The following is a 16,717-nucleotide window of genomic DNA, read 5'->3' on the forward strand; positions in this document are numbered from 1 at the left end:
TTTACAGGCAATAGAGGACTTCTTTTTGAAGTTGGAGATTCTGTGGAGGATGTAGAGCTGACCAAAGCCACCCCAGGGTACAGGTGGCAGATAGTCCCCAATGCCAGTTCTCCATCTGGATTTTGGTCAAAGGAAGGGCAACATTTCAGGTATGTGGCAGATAAAGTGGGAATCCATATCAAAAGTCTATCGAATAACCCAGGCAAGCTAGGACACAGGGAATGGTGCAGTGATATTTCTAGGGGATCGTTTGTCACACGAGCCAGTAACAACTGGGGTGTTTTGACAGTGTTCTCAGCCAGTGTTGGTCATTCTGGTGATCGTAAGACCTTTTGTAGCTCTACAGTCAAATATCGACCAATGTGTAAAACCCATATTTCCTGTAGCTCTAAATCTGCTTTGGAGATAAGCGGTCTTCTCAGTGGAGCCTCCACATCATCCTGTGCTGTGGCCATGACCTCCTGAGAATTGTAAACTGCAAAGGGATTTGTGGATGACAAACTGAGACGGTGCAGGTGTGATTGCTTTCTCTAGACTCATCAGAATAATCATATGGTTTAAGAGTCAGTTTTTTTCCTTTGTCATTTCCATAACGAGCAAAGCACAAGGACTGCTGTATGTTGGCTCAGTGGCCCCGGCCTTGTTTGCTCTCACCTGACTCTCTGTTCCTCTGTGTTCCAGGGCACGGCTCAGCGGGTTCTTTGTGGCTCCGGAGACAAACAATTACACCTTCTGGATCCAGGCAGACAGCCCAGCTTCCTTGTATTTCAGTTGCTCAGAGGAGCCAAGGACTAAGGTACTCGCCCTCCTCTGGGTGGCCTTTCCTTTGTTCATGGCCCTTTGCCCTTGAAAGAAGAAAGGATCAGAGAGAAAGATTTTCTGTTCTATAGTTGTAAGACACCACTGAAAAGCAATTTGGAGGACTATACTAGTATTGTGAGCCTAGCATTATGCTACATTTTACAATCTCGCTTATTATTTTTATCTCTGTGAAATATGCACAATTCCACTCAGTGTTGAAGGATTGTATGGCCTGTTTGGGACCACTTGAATAATAAGAGAAGTATCCACCAATCAAAATCCGATTGGTCTGACTCTCTAATTCAACCTGTGCCTTTTCCACTATATTTGGGCTAGCATCATGTAGGAAGCTTTTTTTTTTTTTTTTTTTTTTTTTTTTTTTTTACCAGCCTTGTACTGTTGCCAGAGGTTTCTGTCCCACCCAGTCCCACAGCCATTCAGTCCCAAAGACACACATAGAGGCTTATGTTAACTATAAACTGGTTGGCCTATTAGCTCAGTCTTCTTATTAACTCGTATAACTTACATTAACCCATAATTCTTGTCTGTGTTAACCACGTGGCTTGGTAGCTTTTATCAGCGAGGCCTTCTCATCTTGCTTTTTCTATGTCTGGATGAGGACTGCAGATGGAGCCTTTTCTCTCCCCAGAATTCTTCAGTTCTGGATGTCCCACCTATACTTCCTGCCTGGCTACTGGCCAATCAGCAGTTTATTAAAGCAATACAAGTGACAAGTCTTTACAGGGTACAAGACCATTGTCCCACAGCATTGTACTTTTAGAAATCAGCCAACATCCACTTGTGCCTTTGACAAAGACTCATGATGCTCTTAGTATGCTCTCTGAAATCCATTTGCTGGTTGGAGAAAGACACGGGTTTTGATGAGCTGGAGCCTTTCTAGGTCTTTTACGCATTTAAAGTTATCTTTCCATCGCATCATACAGACATAGGGTGTGAGGGCAGGGGCTGCTCCTAAACACATAGCCACAGGGCCAAAGTCAATGGGCTAAGTTGTAGGAAAAGTGCGGACCACTTGAAAATGTCACGTCGGTAGGTTTAGAAATGCTCATTGTCTGAGAACAAAGATGCGTGGAAGAGTCACAGTGTTGAACGTGACCGGCTATTCGGGCACAGGTAGAAGTGGCCTCTGTTGGAGTTGGCACTGCTGATTGGTTCGACTCTTGGGAGCGGAACGGGAATGAAGGAAACTGGCAACAGAAGACGACTAAGCTAGAGCTACGGGGCAGTGCCAAGTACTACTTGGAAGCAGAGCAGCTTGGGATCGCCCCCAGCAAGGGGATGAGAATTGGGGTCCAGATCCACAACACCTGGCTGAATCCTGATGTGGTCAACACATACCTTCTGGAGAAACACCAGATCCGAGCCCGAGCCCAGAGACTTCCAGAAATACAGGTCTGTGTGTCATGAAAATAAGGCATGGGTAGAGAGGAGTCTTCCTCAGTAGAAGGACAGCTGGCTGAAAGTAAGAAAGCCTGAGATGCATTTACAGATACAGGATATAGGGTCATAAATTTTAAAATTATTTTCTTGTTTTTATTTTTAAACATTATTTTGTGTTTATGTGTATATATTGATTTATTTCTGAAATATTTAAATTCTTGGTAAATCTTTAATTTTTTTAAGATTTATTTTATGTATGATTATTTTGCCTGAATATATGTCTGTTTACCATATGTGTGCTTGGTGTCTGTGTAGGATAGAAGAGGGTGTGGGTTTCCCTGGAACTGGAGACTGTAGTTATAGACAGTTGTGAACCACTACATGGGTGATCGGGATGGAACCCAGGTCCTCTGAATGAGTAGCCGGTGCTTAACTTTCCAGTCTCTGGTCTTTTCTTTGTTGAGAACTTATTCCTCCAAGTATAGATAAGGTCATTTACAAACACACACGTGTGTGTGCATACACACACACACTCCACCATAGCTTTTTGACCCATTCTGAGCTTATTTACTAAATCCATGTGTTGTGTTTATTTGTCTAATCTGTCAAGATGTGCTCCACGTCTTTGCTGAGAAACTTCTATATACTTTCTGTTGTTGCTTTTTCTATGCAGAGGCAATCAATGTAGACCCCACTTTCTACAGCTTCTAGTTTAATAGTGACACGGACATAAAGAACCACTGAGAAAAGTAGAGCAGTGCAAGTGATTCATGAGCCCCATCTCAGGACGAAAGCATGACGCGCCCAGATGAGGACATCTGCTGGGAGCTGAGTAGACATGGAATGAGCTCCATGAGTGGCGTGCCATGTACTGCCTTCTGGCTCTCAGGCCTCTCATTCGAGGCAGCATTTGGTGGGAAGGTCCAAAGATGAGATGCGCTGTGGCCGCCTTTACATCACATCCTCTCGAAAGTGTAGTGTGCCGTGGCTACCTTTACATTATGTACTATTGGAAAAGCAACACAAATAAATAGAAAATCCCTCATTCATGTCATTCCAAAAAAAGTTTCCTTTGATGGTGACACTGTTTTCCAGAGGTTTCTAGATCATGTATATTTAGAAATCTGAAACGAATAAAATGGAAACGGCATGTGGAGGAGCTGTGCTCTGTTCCTAGTCAAACCCTCTGACTCCGGACCCTGCACATCAGTGAATTTTGTCTCTCAACTTTTCAGATGTTGAATGTGTCAGCTACAGGAAGCTTTTTTCTTGCTTGGAACAATGTGTCTAGCCAGCCAGTTCCTGCCAATGCTACAGCCCAACAGGTGAGAATCTCCTTCCAATAATGAAGGTGAGCATGGAGTTTAAGGCCTGACGTTTGAAAGACTGCCCTTTTATTCATTTTAATAGGTCCAAACCACCATTGAGGAGCTGCTTGCAGTAAAATGCCATCTGGAACCCATTTCAGCTCACATATTGCTCCGACTTGGATTTGAGCAAGGTGTCTCCTGGGTTGACCAGCTCTGGTCCTCTTATCTATCACCGATTTCCTCTTCTTTCTTACTTTTTAAAAAATATTTATTTATTTATTATGTATACAATATTCTGTCTGTATGTATGCCTGAAGGCCAGAAGAATGTGTCAGACCTCTTTACAGATGATTGTGAGCCACCATGTGGTTGCTGGGAATTGAACTCAGGACCTTTGGAAGAGCAGGCAATGCTCTTAACCACCAAGCCATCTCTCCAGCCCCCCTCTTCTTTCTTAAAACATAGGAACAATCCCTGTTTCCAGCCCAGAGTGTTAGTAGAGTCAGATAGAAGCAGGACCCTGGGTCTGGATGGAGTGACCACTAGAGTAGCTGTGCATGCAGGAGGAGATGGTTGGGATGCATGCCAGTCTAAGCAGTCTTCTGGGTAGTTCAGTGGAGAGAAACACTGTCCAGACAGTTTCTTCTAAATGTAGAGAGTAGACATGGCAATGGTAACTTAAAAAAAAAAATCTTGTTTAGTTCAAACTCAAAATTCCTGTCAGTGGTTTTTTGTGTGTGTGCTGATGGAGGTCAAACTGCAAAGCACTGCAGATGCCCTGCAGGAGCTCTTCAGCTGAGCCATACTAACGTCCTTTTAATTAAAGAAAAAAAAATGAGACAAGTTCTCACTAAGTTGTTTAGATCAGCCTTGAACTTGTGACCCTCCTGTCCCTGATTCCCGAGTAGCTGGGACTGCAAGCATGCACCACCACTTCTAGCTCATACAAGAAAATTAGTATAAAATAATGTAGGCAAGAAATTCTTTTTTCTTCTTTTATTTATTCTTTTGTTTTTACATTTCAACAAAACTTTTCTCTCCTTCCCTCTTCCCAATTCCTCACTCCATTTCCCCTCTACTCCCACCAACCACTCTTCCTCCACTCTATATCCTCTTTGGATATAGGCGAGTCTTCCATGGATATCAGCCAGCCAAGGTATATCAAGTTGAAGAAATTCTTAAACTGTGCTAATGTGCTTTATTGCCCTCCCCAGTCAATGGACAACACATTCTGAAACTATTCTTAAAGTGAACGGAAGTCTTATTGAGGGGCTAGGGAAATGGTTAAGAGTATTCACTACTCCTGCACAGGACTCAGGCTCAGTTCCCAGCACCCATCCCAGTTCCAGGTGATCTGACACTCCCCCTTGATGGACACCCATTGTCTCCCACATGTACACGGTACACTCCATACACTCAGGCACACATACACATAAAATAAGAAATAAAGCATTCCTTTTTCCATTGACCTTCCTTCTCTCTTGCTTGTCATCAGTTTTTTCTATCTAGGCACATAGAGAAAATGGTATTATTATTCCATGTTCTGTAGTAGCCAGAAAGGACTTCTCATAGCTAGAGCCTTCCAATTGGAGGGTGCTAGACCTCTGGGCTCTTCCCATCTCTCCATAGACTGAGAGACCGATGTTACTGTTTTTATTTTATACACATACTGTCTTGTTTCATGGCGATGCCTATGTTCCCTTTTATTCGGATTATATACAGGCCTAGAAGGTTCCAGCTCTGATGGGGTCCTCACCAGTTCAACTGAGCCCTTCTGTGGCAGATTCAGCCTTGGTCAACTTCGACACCTTATCCTTTACCCCTCTCCTGACAAAAATGGCTATCAGGTGGATCAGTACCCATATGTGAGTATCTACCTTCATGTTTCTGGACTTGGCAGGTTGGAAGGAGCTGGCATTATTTTCTGGGTTTGACACTAACATGACAGACACACAAGGAAATGATATAATTTTCCAGGTGCATTTCGAGCTGAAATTTAACATTTCTTAGCGGCTTCTCTAAGCCCCTACTTGTTGTAACCTAAGAACGTTACTGTTAGCAAGAAGACCTATGGACATTTTTATTTATTTAAATATTTTATTTGCTCTCTACTCTTGAGAAATAGTGCAAATCTTGCAGACAGACTCTGGTTTTGAACACTGATTCACATCTGTGTGTTCTTAATATTTTACTTAAGTATGACATGTCTTAATTGACTCATCTTTGAAACAGTTAATGTGGTCCAGCGCTCAGGAATAGGGTGAAGGTTAATATAGTAAGATGTTTTGCATCAGTGAGGACCCAGCTGTGGGTAGTTATTATTATCATTATTGCAATAATGTAAATAATTAATGGATCAGCTGATATACCTACTCCCCTTGTATTTACTTAATTTTTAAAGAATTTTATACATGAGTACTGACTGCATTTCCATAAGTTTCACCCTACCTTTTCCTCTTCCAACTCTTGTGTTCCACTATTTCCTCTTAAATTCATATTCTGTTCCTTTAACTATAACACACACACACACACACACACACACACACACACACACACCCTGGGGATTAGAGCAGGAGGGCTAGTGCAGATTAAATGACTCACTGAAGGCCCACAGAGGCCTGGGTTAAAGCAGGGATTTTATAACTGACATACTTTAAAATCCTTATTGCTGAACACAGTGCTTAGACTTTGAAAAGTCTCACATTGAATACCATTTCCATTTGGCTACAGAGAAAGCAGTTACTGTGTTATTTCCTGATTTGGCTTAGGGAGTAAAGAATAATGCTCTGTGCTTCCGACTAGACTGAAAACCAGAGGAAGGCAGGACTTAGATTCATGTACAGCATGCAGCAAGATCTGCAGAGGCAGACTCTTGTCACACGGTGTCTGAATCGCAGCTTCTGGCAGTGTTGAACTGAAGGGCATATTTGGTATCCACAGCTGTGCACTGCATACAGAAGCCACATAAACAGGACCCTGACGATGACCGTTTCTTTCGTATTTGGCTTCCAAAATGTCACAAAGAATACCACTTGCGACTGGAGTCTCACGGAACCTCACCCTGAGAGGTAGCTATGGTTGGGAGGTGTGGGTAAATTCTGCCTGTTGGGGGAGGGTGGATTGCTGTTTTAGAGACTGTGGCCCACAGAGATACTGAATATTTCATCTGGGTCTCAGATTATAACTTGAGACTTTGAAATTTTTTGACCTGACAAAGCAGTTTTGACAAGAGATATGGTTATGAGTATAGAAGGAACCCGTCAGGACCCTGGCATCATTTTAGGGACAGAACTTTTAAGATGAGGAGAATTGAGACTCAGAGACTCTGCACTTCACTTAAGTGCATTCAGCAAGTGGTTCTGTAATAAATTGAAGGCACCCTGGTCCATTGATTCTGTTCCCTGTCCAGACATTTCTCATTGCTCTGAAGTTATTTTAAAGCTCAATGAGTCGGTGATACAGGAATACCCAGGATGATTAGAGACTGGCATGTACTCTATCTATTCAAGATGCAAAATTGCATTGTTATTTGAAAGTACTGCTGATACCTAGTGTCACGAATGAATGACTGACTTGAGATGTGACTCACCAGTGTTGTAGATGAAAGTAGTCTGACCCCGGGTGTGAGGGGCTGTCTGGTCCCAGTCTTAAGGAGGAGGCCCGGAGACTTTACCCAGAGGCTGCTCCCGTTCTGCTTTGGCAGCTGGCAGTTCACTTGCATTAACCTCTGGGACACATGTGTGCGTCGCTCTGAGGATCTCCCATCTTCTCTGGCAAACACACCACGGCTGGTTCAGCGGATTGACATTCTTCCTGTGGCCCCGAAGGCAGGCCTGCTCTATCTGGATGAAATTATTCTTGCAGATACAAGCATAACAGGTGATTGTCACATCTGCTGTTCTCTTGGGCCTGCCTGTCAAATGCCTGTCTCAAAGTTCCACACTAGATGTTGTTTTTCTTTTCTGAAGGAGAGAATGGGTGGCTCTCTCCTGCCTGCCATAGTTTGAAGGCAAATGGGGTTGGCCTTGTGCACATTTCCTTCTATGTCTCTCCAACTAATCGCCCTTTCTTCCTTCCTTCCTTCCTTCCTTGCTTCCTTCCTTCTTTCCTTCCTTTTTCCCTCCCTCCATCCCTCTCTCCCTCCTTCTCTCCCTCTCTTTATCTCTTTTGTTTATCTCACTATTTTATCTTGCTTTTTGTGCTTATACTATTATGCCTTCACTTTACTACCGTCTGACTTTGAATATTTTTTTTCTCTTCTGTAAAGTGATTGTAATAAAGAGCCAACATCAGCAGTGAGCCATTGCTAATCATTTGCTCTGGCACACTTGGAAAATGATGCTGTTCAGACTCACGTTGAGACGACCGACTGAATTTGCTGGTGTCTGAGACAACTGGCTAGGAAACTTTTGTAGTCCCAAGTACCGCCCAGATGTTCAGAGGAGTCCGTATTTCAGACTTAAACATATAGTTTAGGAGACTCTAGACTAGATAACAGGTGCTGCTTCATTTCTCCTCTCTCCATTGCACGCCATTCTGCTCCTCCATACCCTGGAAACCAAGGACCCAATGCCTTTTCTTGCCACCTCACTTTTTACTGCAAAGCTCTTGTCGATCTAGACTCATCCGGGGAGAAAGATGACACATGGAAAGACAGCCAGGGACAAGAATGAAGACTGGGATGGGGAAGCAGTTGTCTTTCTTTGTTAGTTTGCTCTGTGGACACCAACTCCCCCACCCTGAGTTTTAGTTAATGAAAAGATGAACTATGTAAATGAACTCACTCATCATGATTAACAGTATGAATATCTGATCAATATATTATGTACTTATTCTGCTTAATAGTCTGTGGAAGTTCTTTGTGTCTATTATGGTAGCGTTCATTATTTATTATTATTTTATTGTTATTATTGATGTTTTCATAATCATCATTATCATCATCATTATCATTATTTCATGTAGTTCTCAAGAGCACCTGAGATGGTCCTGTCACCTCTATTCTATGTATGAAAAAAATCAGGCTGAGAGGGGTTATTCTCAAAGCCTTTCTCTCTCCCAGTGCATACAACTGGGATATGGTGACAGACTGGAACCCAAGTTTCCCAGCACCATCTCTTTAGAGAGCACATAATCATATTGAGCAACTGCTCTGTGCCAGTGTTGCAGTAAGAACTGGGCATGCAGGACCAGGCACCATGACATATGTCTTTAAACTCAACACTGGAGAGGATGAGACAGGTAGACCTGTGTGAGTTCAAGAATAACCTGGTCTGCATAGTGAGTTCCAAGATATCCAGGGCTACACAGTGAGACCCCTGTCTCAAAGTGAGCAAGCAAGCAAGCAAAAACAAACAAAAGTAGCTAAAACAAACAATAAAAGAAGCAGTCATTCAAAATAAATAAGACAAGGCTATCTCTGCCCTTGAACTCTTTGTAATCTGAACCGTAAGTAATGTTGAGGAAAAGCTGTGTTACCCAGCAGGAAGACAAAAGGATATTGAAATGTTCAGTGGTCATCAAAGTCAGCAGCCTTCCTGAATTACCTACCAGGAAGATTTCCATTCATCCCACATGCTGTGATGGTCACTTTAGACACAAGAAAGCTGAGCATTGTGGAGCTTATGTTGGTTAGCAGAGTGGCTGTCCGAGGAAAGTGGAAAACCCTGGATTTGAACTAGCATCTTTCTGTACACATATCACTTCACCATGAATAAGCGCTGGTTGTGATGAGAGCCTAGTCCATTCCTCAGGTGGATGGCATTCCTAGGGGGGATTTTCTGTGTGTCACTAAGGTTTCCACGGGCTGTGGAAGGAAGGGGTACCTGTCACCCACACATAGAGTGAAGGGGTGTTACAAGAGGTGTTTGGCTGGTGGGGGCTGGTTGATCGTTGCTGCGGAGTTTATCCTCATGTCCGTACACTGCTGCACATTCCTCTTGGTAACCAGTTGAATGTTGTCCTCCTGTGCCCTTCTTCGGGAGTTTTTCCAATGTAGTAGATGGGGAGGGATCTAGACTTCATGTCTGCATGTGACTCATCATCTTCAGCCAGAATCTTCCACTTTACGATCCTCCATCTTGAGTTATTTGGTACTAATTGGATCATTGGTCTCTAGTTTCTCAAGCTGATCCTGGAACAGCCCGTCCAGGTGGGAACCTGGTGGAGTCAGTCTTGGTGGTGGGATTCCCTCCAGTCTACAGCATAGCCTTCTGGTTGGCGGGCTGTGGTTCAGAGCTTCCTCTCATCACTGCACGGTAAGGAAGTGGTTTTCCTACACGGATGTCCTCAGTATCCACAGCTGGCTACGAAGCACACAGGTGCAGCTTTTATGGAGGTGGTGAAACTCCCTGCTGCACTGTTCAGAGCCATGGTCTTATCTCAAGTTATGATACACCAGACTCAGATGTAGGTTTGGTGTAGAGACAAATGGCCGGGACGTGGTAGTTTAGGTTCTGAAAATTTTAATTTTCTACGACCTAATGGTGCTGACTCAGCCGAGAGCTACATGTAGGAGCCCATTTCCATTGAATTTGTTTTTAGATGGTTTGTTATGTTTCTCAGGGTAAACACTGTTTTCCATTTATTCCCCTAATTGCAGTCCCGGTATATTGATCTTGTGGGAATTCTTTCAGTTTAAGGAACAAAAAACAGGCATTTCTGAGAACTCACCAGCAGATGGCACTAGAGCACCACAAGCGTGGCTACATAGCTGTGACTTATTTCTGAGGGTAATTTACAGCGCAGAGACTAAAGATCAGCCTCCTTGAAGTCCAGGGACCACGTGTATGTTACCCTTTTAAATTCACTTAAACTTTGCAGGATCAACAGAACTGAAATGCTCTGTCTTGTATGTGCACTGCATATACACGTGTGTGTATACATGTACACCATATACACACACATACACAAAATAGTGCCATATCGGATGGTTCTCAGCTATTAACTACGGAATGATAAAAGCTAATTTGAGTTACTGTGTACGGTACACTCAGAGGGCTCCTGATGACCTTCCTCTCTGACTTTACCTCAAGTCCCCGGGCTCCTCTGGAAGCCTGTGACCACGCTGGAAAAAGAGGACAATTCTGTCTGGAACACACCTTTCAAAGAACACCAATCCCATTCATGATCTAAAGACCTCCTCAAAGGCTTAACATCCTTAAGCCATGTCCTTGGGGCTCGGATTTCAACAAGTGACTTCTGTCTTTGTGAGGGGACACAACTAGTCAGCTCATGGCAGCGACTGGACAGCTTACAACCCCAGTTCATGCCACAGTTATTTGGGTCATTTGTTTATCAAAAGAAGGGCTGCGCTGGCACTGGGTCTATATATAAGAAGTTAGTGAGGTGGGGTAGATGCTCCAGCAGGAGGTGCTGGAGAGACACTGAGGGACCAGGGCACACTGACCCGGAGTATGCAAATGAGGCTCTAGACAGCCATCTCTTCTCTGAACCAGAAATGGGGGTGGCAGAATTGCTTGTTGCTCTGGACCCCTGTGTTCATAGGACCAATGTTCGTAGCATGTTTTTAAGGAGCCTTCTGTTCCTGCTGTGGTGGGAAAAGGGCATCCAGTATTTGGGAAGTCGAACTCAAAGCATAGAAGCATGGGAGTAAAACAGTCTTTGAAAAGAGCTGGGTTTTGTCAGCATCACACATCCTAACGACTGTGGTGGCTAACACTTTGCTTTTGATGTGCTGCAGCTACATGCCCGCTGAGGGGACAGGAGAAGGATCTGAACTGACTGAGGTGACAGCACAGAGACTCCAGAGGACAAGCCCGCCTTTAGGAGGACACTTCTTCCTCCAACTCTTTGATACAGTGATACCTGGTAAGGGGCTATCAGGGTATGGTGGCGGAAGTCACAAAATAATCCCACACTAGTTCAGAATTATGAATAATAAAGGGTTATTTATTTAGGGGAGACTTACAGATCACTGTCCTAGATAACAGTCCTCTGCACGAATGGGGAATAGGAACAGAGTCTAGTATCTGGAAGTGAGAAACAAGAGAGCGAGCACATGCTTTGCAGCTGCATTTATAGTATAAGGGACCACGCCCAAATGTGCTGTTATCTTGGAAACTATTGGCTGAAGGTGCGGAATGTGCTCACACAGAAAGGGTACAATGATTCTCATGTCCATGCTGGGGATACATAAAGGTAAACATCAGACTGGGAGTCCCACAGTTAAGGTGATAGGTCCGAAATGACTGTTTTAAGATTACAGACCTGAGAAGGGGATGGACTGTTCAATCCCAGCCTTTTTAATTCGTAGATGAGGAAAGTGAACGAATTGACTTCCCGAGACTGTGGTAATGAATTATCACAACTTGGAGACTTAGAGCTACGGAGGTTTTTTCTTAGTTCTGGAGTCTGAAGCCCCACGTGAAGGTGTGAGTAGGGCCCCAACTGTCCGTGCCCTCGGGGATAATGTGTTGGTTGTCCTCTTTAGCTTCGGCTGATGCTGTCAATCCTCAAGTGAAGCTGCGATGCTTTATCCTGTGCCTGTGGTCATGGCCTGTTTTTCCTTTGCTTCAAAACTTCCTCTGCCTTGGTCTTGAAGGATCCACAAGAATTTACTGCACGATTCATGATAAACTCTTCCTCTCACTTCCTCAACTTGGCCATGTCTTCTCTCACATGAGATAACATTTATTCTTTGGCCTTGCAAAGGGTTAAGAGGACACTGTCACATCGCTTTTTTATTGTGGGGGTTGGGATTCAGCCAGCCACACTGAAGCTTCCCTGAGGTTCTTAAAAATAATCGATGACAGGGTCTAGATGTGAACCTGGGTATTTCAGGTTCAAATTCATCTTCTCTCTGAAATTTCCTAGGCCAAAGCTCCTGATACCCGTGTCTTCAGAGTTAAATGTAGTGGCAATTATTTTGCTATTAAGAATTTTAGCAGTCACCCAAGTTTGAGATTATGGACACAATTAGCACCGTGCTTTAAGAGCTTCGATAATATAGACTTTTAACAAAGCACAGAATATGAGAAGAGATAGCAATATTGTTCAATAATCTTATTGATAAATACTGGCAGAAGTGCGTGGCTTCAGAAGCGAGGCTCAGAGGCATTTAGGAAAGCTGTATGCATAGGTGATACATGCTTCCCAAATCTTTTTTTTTTTTTTTCTGAGAAAGGCTCTTCCTGGGTGAGAGGCACATAGGGGCATTTTGACTATAATGGGATAGCATAGAAAAAGCTGAAGACACCTTGGTTATTGGAGCCTGGTAAATGGGCCAGTGTCCACAGCGCCTTTGTCTCTATGGCATGAACCACCACCAGGCTCTGCTTCTCACAAATGAGAGCTTATCTACAGAGGTCCTTTCCTGCTATCAGATACAACCTGATGCTTGTCACATTACTGCCGGCAGAGTCACCGAGGAAAGCCAGCCTTAGCCCAACTTTTTGAAATGAGTACAGACCCCCAATTATGTAGAGCAATGCTTTTTAATCATGGGACCGCTGTTGGCCTTGTGGAAACACAGTGGCACTTTATTAACCCTTCAGGGCAGCGTGGCATTCAAGAGGAAGGCTCTGGAGCAGGTGGACGGCAGCCTGAATTTTAATCCAAACCTGCCTCCCTGGCTTGGCAAGCTTTTGAATACCGTTAGGGTTCATTTTCTTCATCCCTCAGGTAGGCACGGAGGTGCCCCAAATGGCCCACCTCGCGGTGCCGTTGGGACCAGCTAATGAAATGGAAACTTTGGGTAAAGTGTGAAGTACAGAGATTTGTTATTTCTCAGTGGGGATGCGGAGTGGGGAAGCAGGTGGCTGGGCTTAGAGGAGATTCTAATAGAGAGAGCAAAGAGAAGTGCCAACATTCCTCAGCTGTGTTGCCTACGTTTTATGGGTGTCAGCTGCTGTACGCCGCCCCTACTCCCTGTGAAAGGTGGCCAAGATTTCTCTGTTCACAGGACCAGCTAAAATTTTCCAAGAGAAAGCCAACATTTAATTAGACTTTCAGCCATCACAAAGGTGTCTGGAGCGTGTGTGTTCAGTTGATAGCTGAGATCGTCTTGTCTGACATAGCACGGTCACTGTTTGCCATGTGATATATGACACTGAAGGAAGCATCTCAGTGTAAAAACAGGCATCTACTTCTGGGGAAAAGTATGATCTTAAGTCGGGTAAAGGTGCTCTTGTGTTATATTTTGATTCTGAAAGTTTAGCGTGATCCTGGTGTTTATTTTCCTCTATCCACTGACATCATGTTTTCTGCAAACTCTTGGCTCGCAGATGTGCCGGTGCACATGTCTTCCAGACAGCTTCACAAGCTATTGCAGGACAATGCTGACGCGTCCACATCTGGATACCTCAATGTCAGTGACATCACTGTGACGAAGGAGCTAAACTCCTGCTATGAACATGTCTGGACTCTTTCTTGGACTACTCAGATTGGGGATTTGCCCAATTTTATCAGGGTAGGTATAACCAAACTTTTTTTTGTGGTATAGATTTGATGGTGAAATTTTGTAAAGAAATATAGAATTATATGAATAAAAATGGATATAGATTATTATTATTGTTATTTGTTGCCATATTATAGCAAAGGGGTTTTATATCTTTCATCAGAAAGTTTCAACCTGAATTTTACATCTCAGATATCATCGTATTAAACCCAGTGCTTCCTTCCCTAATTTAAGGCAGAGGGAGGAGCTGCTGGTCAGTGTCCACCACATAGTTTTTCACAGCTGTTTGTGGATAATTCAAACAGATGTGATCGACTTGATCATCATGAGGCAGATGGCATGGCAGAAGGGAATTTAGAAAAGGATTTTCTGTCTTTGGATAATGACAAAAGCAGATGCTCTTGCATATGTAGTGTTTTAAAAAATAATCGAATGATCATCAAGAACTTGCTTATTATAAAATGGAGCCCAAGATGAAATTTTATCCAAGCTTTATGGCACTGTCAGAGAAGTGATTTCTCAAGTGAAATCCTGGAGTGAGATGGAGGAAGAATGATAATATTTGTGCTGATCTCAAAGCACTATGTTCTTACATTTTATTTTAATATTTAGATTACAGCTAATATAAAAAGAGGCACATAGAAGCAAAATATCTAAAGACTTAACATTATTCTTATTATTTGAGTGTGTGTGCTTCTGCTTGACAACTCCTCTCACAAGCAGATAGCTCATGTTTACCTTTTATTAGCTACTTTTTATTTATTCTGTTAGGTTTCTAGACAAGGTTTCTCTGTTTAACAGCCCTAGGTGTCCTGGAACTAACTCTTAGACTAAAATTCTTTATCAATTCAAGCTATGAGAGTCTTTCAAACAGAATGTGGAATAAAAACTCATTTGTTTCCCTCAAGATGAGATTTCTTTTCCATGAAAGAATTGATCAGAAATGTAACTATCTCAGGTCTCAGATCAAAATCTCACTGGAGTGAATCCTGCTGTAATTGCTCGTGTGGTATATGATGGTGGAGTTTTCCTTGGCCCCATCTTCGGAGACATGTTGGCAACTGCCAACCAGCAAGCTCAGGTGAGAGTGTTGGGACACTAGCACCAAATGTATTTCAAATTCTTCACTTGTTTGCATTGAAAGCCAAATGGTTCAACTTCTGTGACTCATTTTTTTTTTCTTCATTTGGATTGCTTCCACAGCGTTTCCAAAGTACTATGAAAACATAATTGCTTTGCAAGCAATCATGGTCTTTATAAGTATTTATGCTATTATTGTGGTACAAAAAAACAGAGGACCCATATAGCTAAATACGTATAACTAATTATTAAGTATCCAAACTGGGAATGATTAAATATAATTATTATTTTTTAAAATTTATTATTATTTATTATTGTTGTTGTTGTTGTATATGTATGATGTGTGTGCAGGTTGGGGTAGGAGAGCATATGACTGGGCATGCATGTGGAGACCAGAGGATAACTTTATGGTGTTGGTTCTTTCCTTTCATTTTACGTGGGTTCCAGGGATTGAACTCAGGTCATCAGGGTTGGGTGGCAAGTGCCTTTATCAGTTGAGCCATCTTGCTGTTTTTGACCCTTATTTTTATCTTTTGAAAATAAATCATTACAAATAAGACTGAAGGGCTCTTTGTCACCCATGCCGTTCAAGTATGCCCTTCCTCTTACAGAGAACTTACATAACGTGGCTGCGTCTCTAGCCCTCTTTAAAAAATCCTACAGAATTGATCAAGTCGATCAAGTCTTATCTTTTATCCCCCCTCCCCAATTTTAAACATTATTTGAGGTAGCATTCAAACTGAGTTAGTATTCATTTAGTTCCACAGGAGAGGAGAGCTGTAGAGTCTGAACTTATTATCTAGGACAAAAACAACTTCAGACCAAATGTAGAAATACACTTTGGTCTGCAAGGAAGGCAGAAGGACAGTGCCTAATAGTTTGTACTAGCGGGGGAAAAAGGTTGTTTTCATGATGTGCAGGCCTAGGAATAAAAATATCCAAGTTCACGAATTTACTTACCAGATGAAAGAGGACACATTTTCAAAACAATTTATCCTATTCAGTCATGTACAATATAGGTGTCTGGAAGAGTCACAGAGCCTCGAAGTTCAAGGTGAGACTGGGAATTCCAAAATGGACACTAATTCAGAAAACTGTATATTAACGTATTTATTTGCACAAATGGATCTCAGCATTTCCACAACTTTGAAAAAATTTAATAAGTTTTGAGCCATTCATTTTTATAAGAACTTTCATTGAGAAAATAGAAAAGAGGAAATGAGAATGTATGAATCATAAAGACATTTTAATATAGGAAATGCTCACAAATCCTTTGTGACTGCCCTTGTGTTCCTTCAGTCCATACATTTTCTCTTTATTCTCTCACCTTCCTCCCTCAGGTGGCTGTGCAAGTGAATGACATTCCAGCCCATTGTTCAGGCTCCTGCTCTTTCCAGTACCTGCAAGAGTCAACTCCCAGTGTGGATTATGTGTCGCATTCCCCTGGTAGGCTCTAGATATGAATCTTAGCATCAGTGATTTTTAGCAGAGGCCATGTAGACCATCATCATTTTCAGGAGATGTGGATGCAATGGAAGGTGCATGTTTGGTCCATTCAGGGATGTCATTTCTTATTTAAATATATGTGTGTGATTATTATTAGTCCTTCAGTCTGAACTTCCTTTATATTATTATTGGGTGATTTACTTGTATGAAGTTATGGCATTTCATTGTTAGTCCAAGGAAGTTGAAGGTGGGGACTGTAGACAGA

At 42.7% G+C, this 16,717-nt stretch overlaps 1 protein-coding gene across 1 annotated transcript in view; it reads left to right on the forward strand.

Annotated features, from left to right (window-relative positions):
• Positions 1-16,717, forward strand: part of Pkhd1 (PKHD1 ciliary IPT domain containing fibrocystin/polyductin) — a 443,194-nt gene that overhangs the window by 30,774 nt on the left and 395,703 nt on the right. The window contains exons 13-25 of the mRNA XM_041656327.1: positions 8-149; positions 682-796; positions 1,936-2,214; positions 3,438-3,527; positions 3,613-3,703; positions 5,235-5,377; positions 6,453-6,580; positions 7,216-7,391; positions 9,628-9,766; positions 11,212-11,339; positions 13,754-13,938; positions 14,885-15,007; positions 16,347-16,452. Coding sequence (XP_041512261.1) covers positions 8-149; positions 682-796; positions 1,936-2,214; positions 3,438-3,527; positions 3,613-3,703; positions 5,235-5,377; positions 6,453-6,580; positions 7,216-7,391; positions 9,628-9,766; positions 11,212-11,339; positions 13,754-13,938; positions 14,885-15,007; positions 16,347-16,452 — 1,845 coding nt within the window. The remainder of the gene's footprint in view (positions 1-7; positions 150-681; positions 797-1,935; positions 2,215-3,437; positions 3,528-3,612; positions 3,704-5,234; positions 5,378-6,452; positions 6,581-7,215; positions 7,392-9,627; positions 9,767-11,211; positions 11,340-13,753; positions 13,939-14,884; positions 15,008-16,346; positions 16,453-16,717) is intronic.

Source organism: Microtus oregoni, unplaced genomic scaffold (genome assembly GCF_018167655.1).
Source record: "Microtus oregoni isolate MIOR12 unplaced genomic scaffold, Mior012 000007F_ref0000211, whole genome shotgun sequence".
Classification (NCBI taxonomy): domain Eukaryota; kingdom Metazoa; phylum Chordata; class Mammalia; order Rodentia; family Cricetidae; genus Microtus; species Microtus oregoni.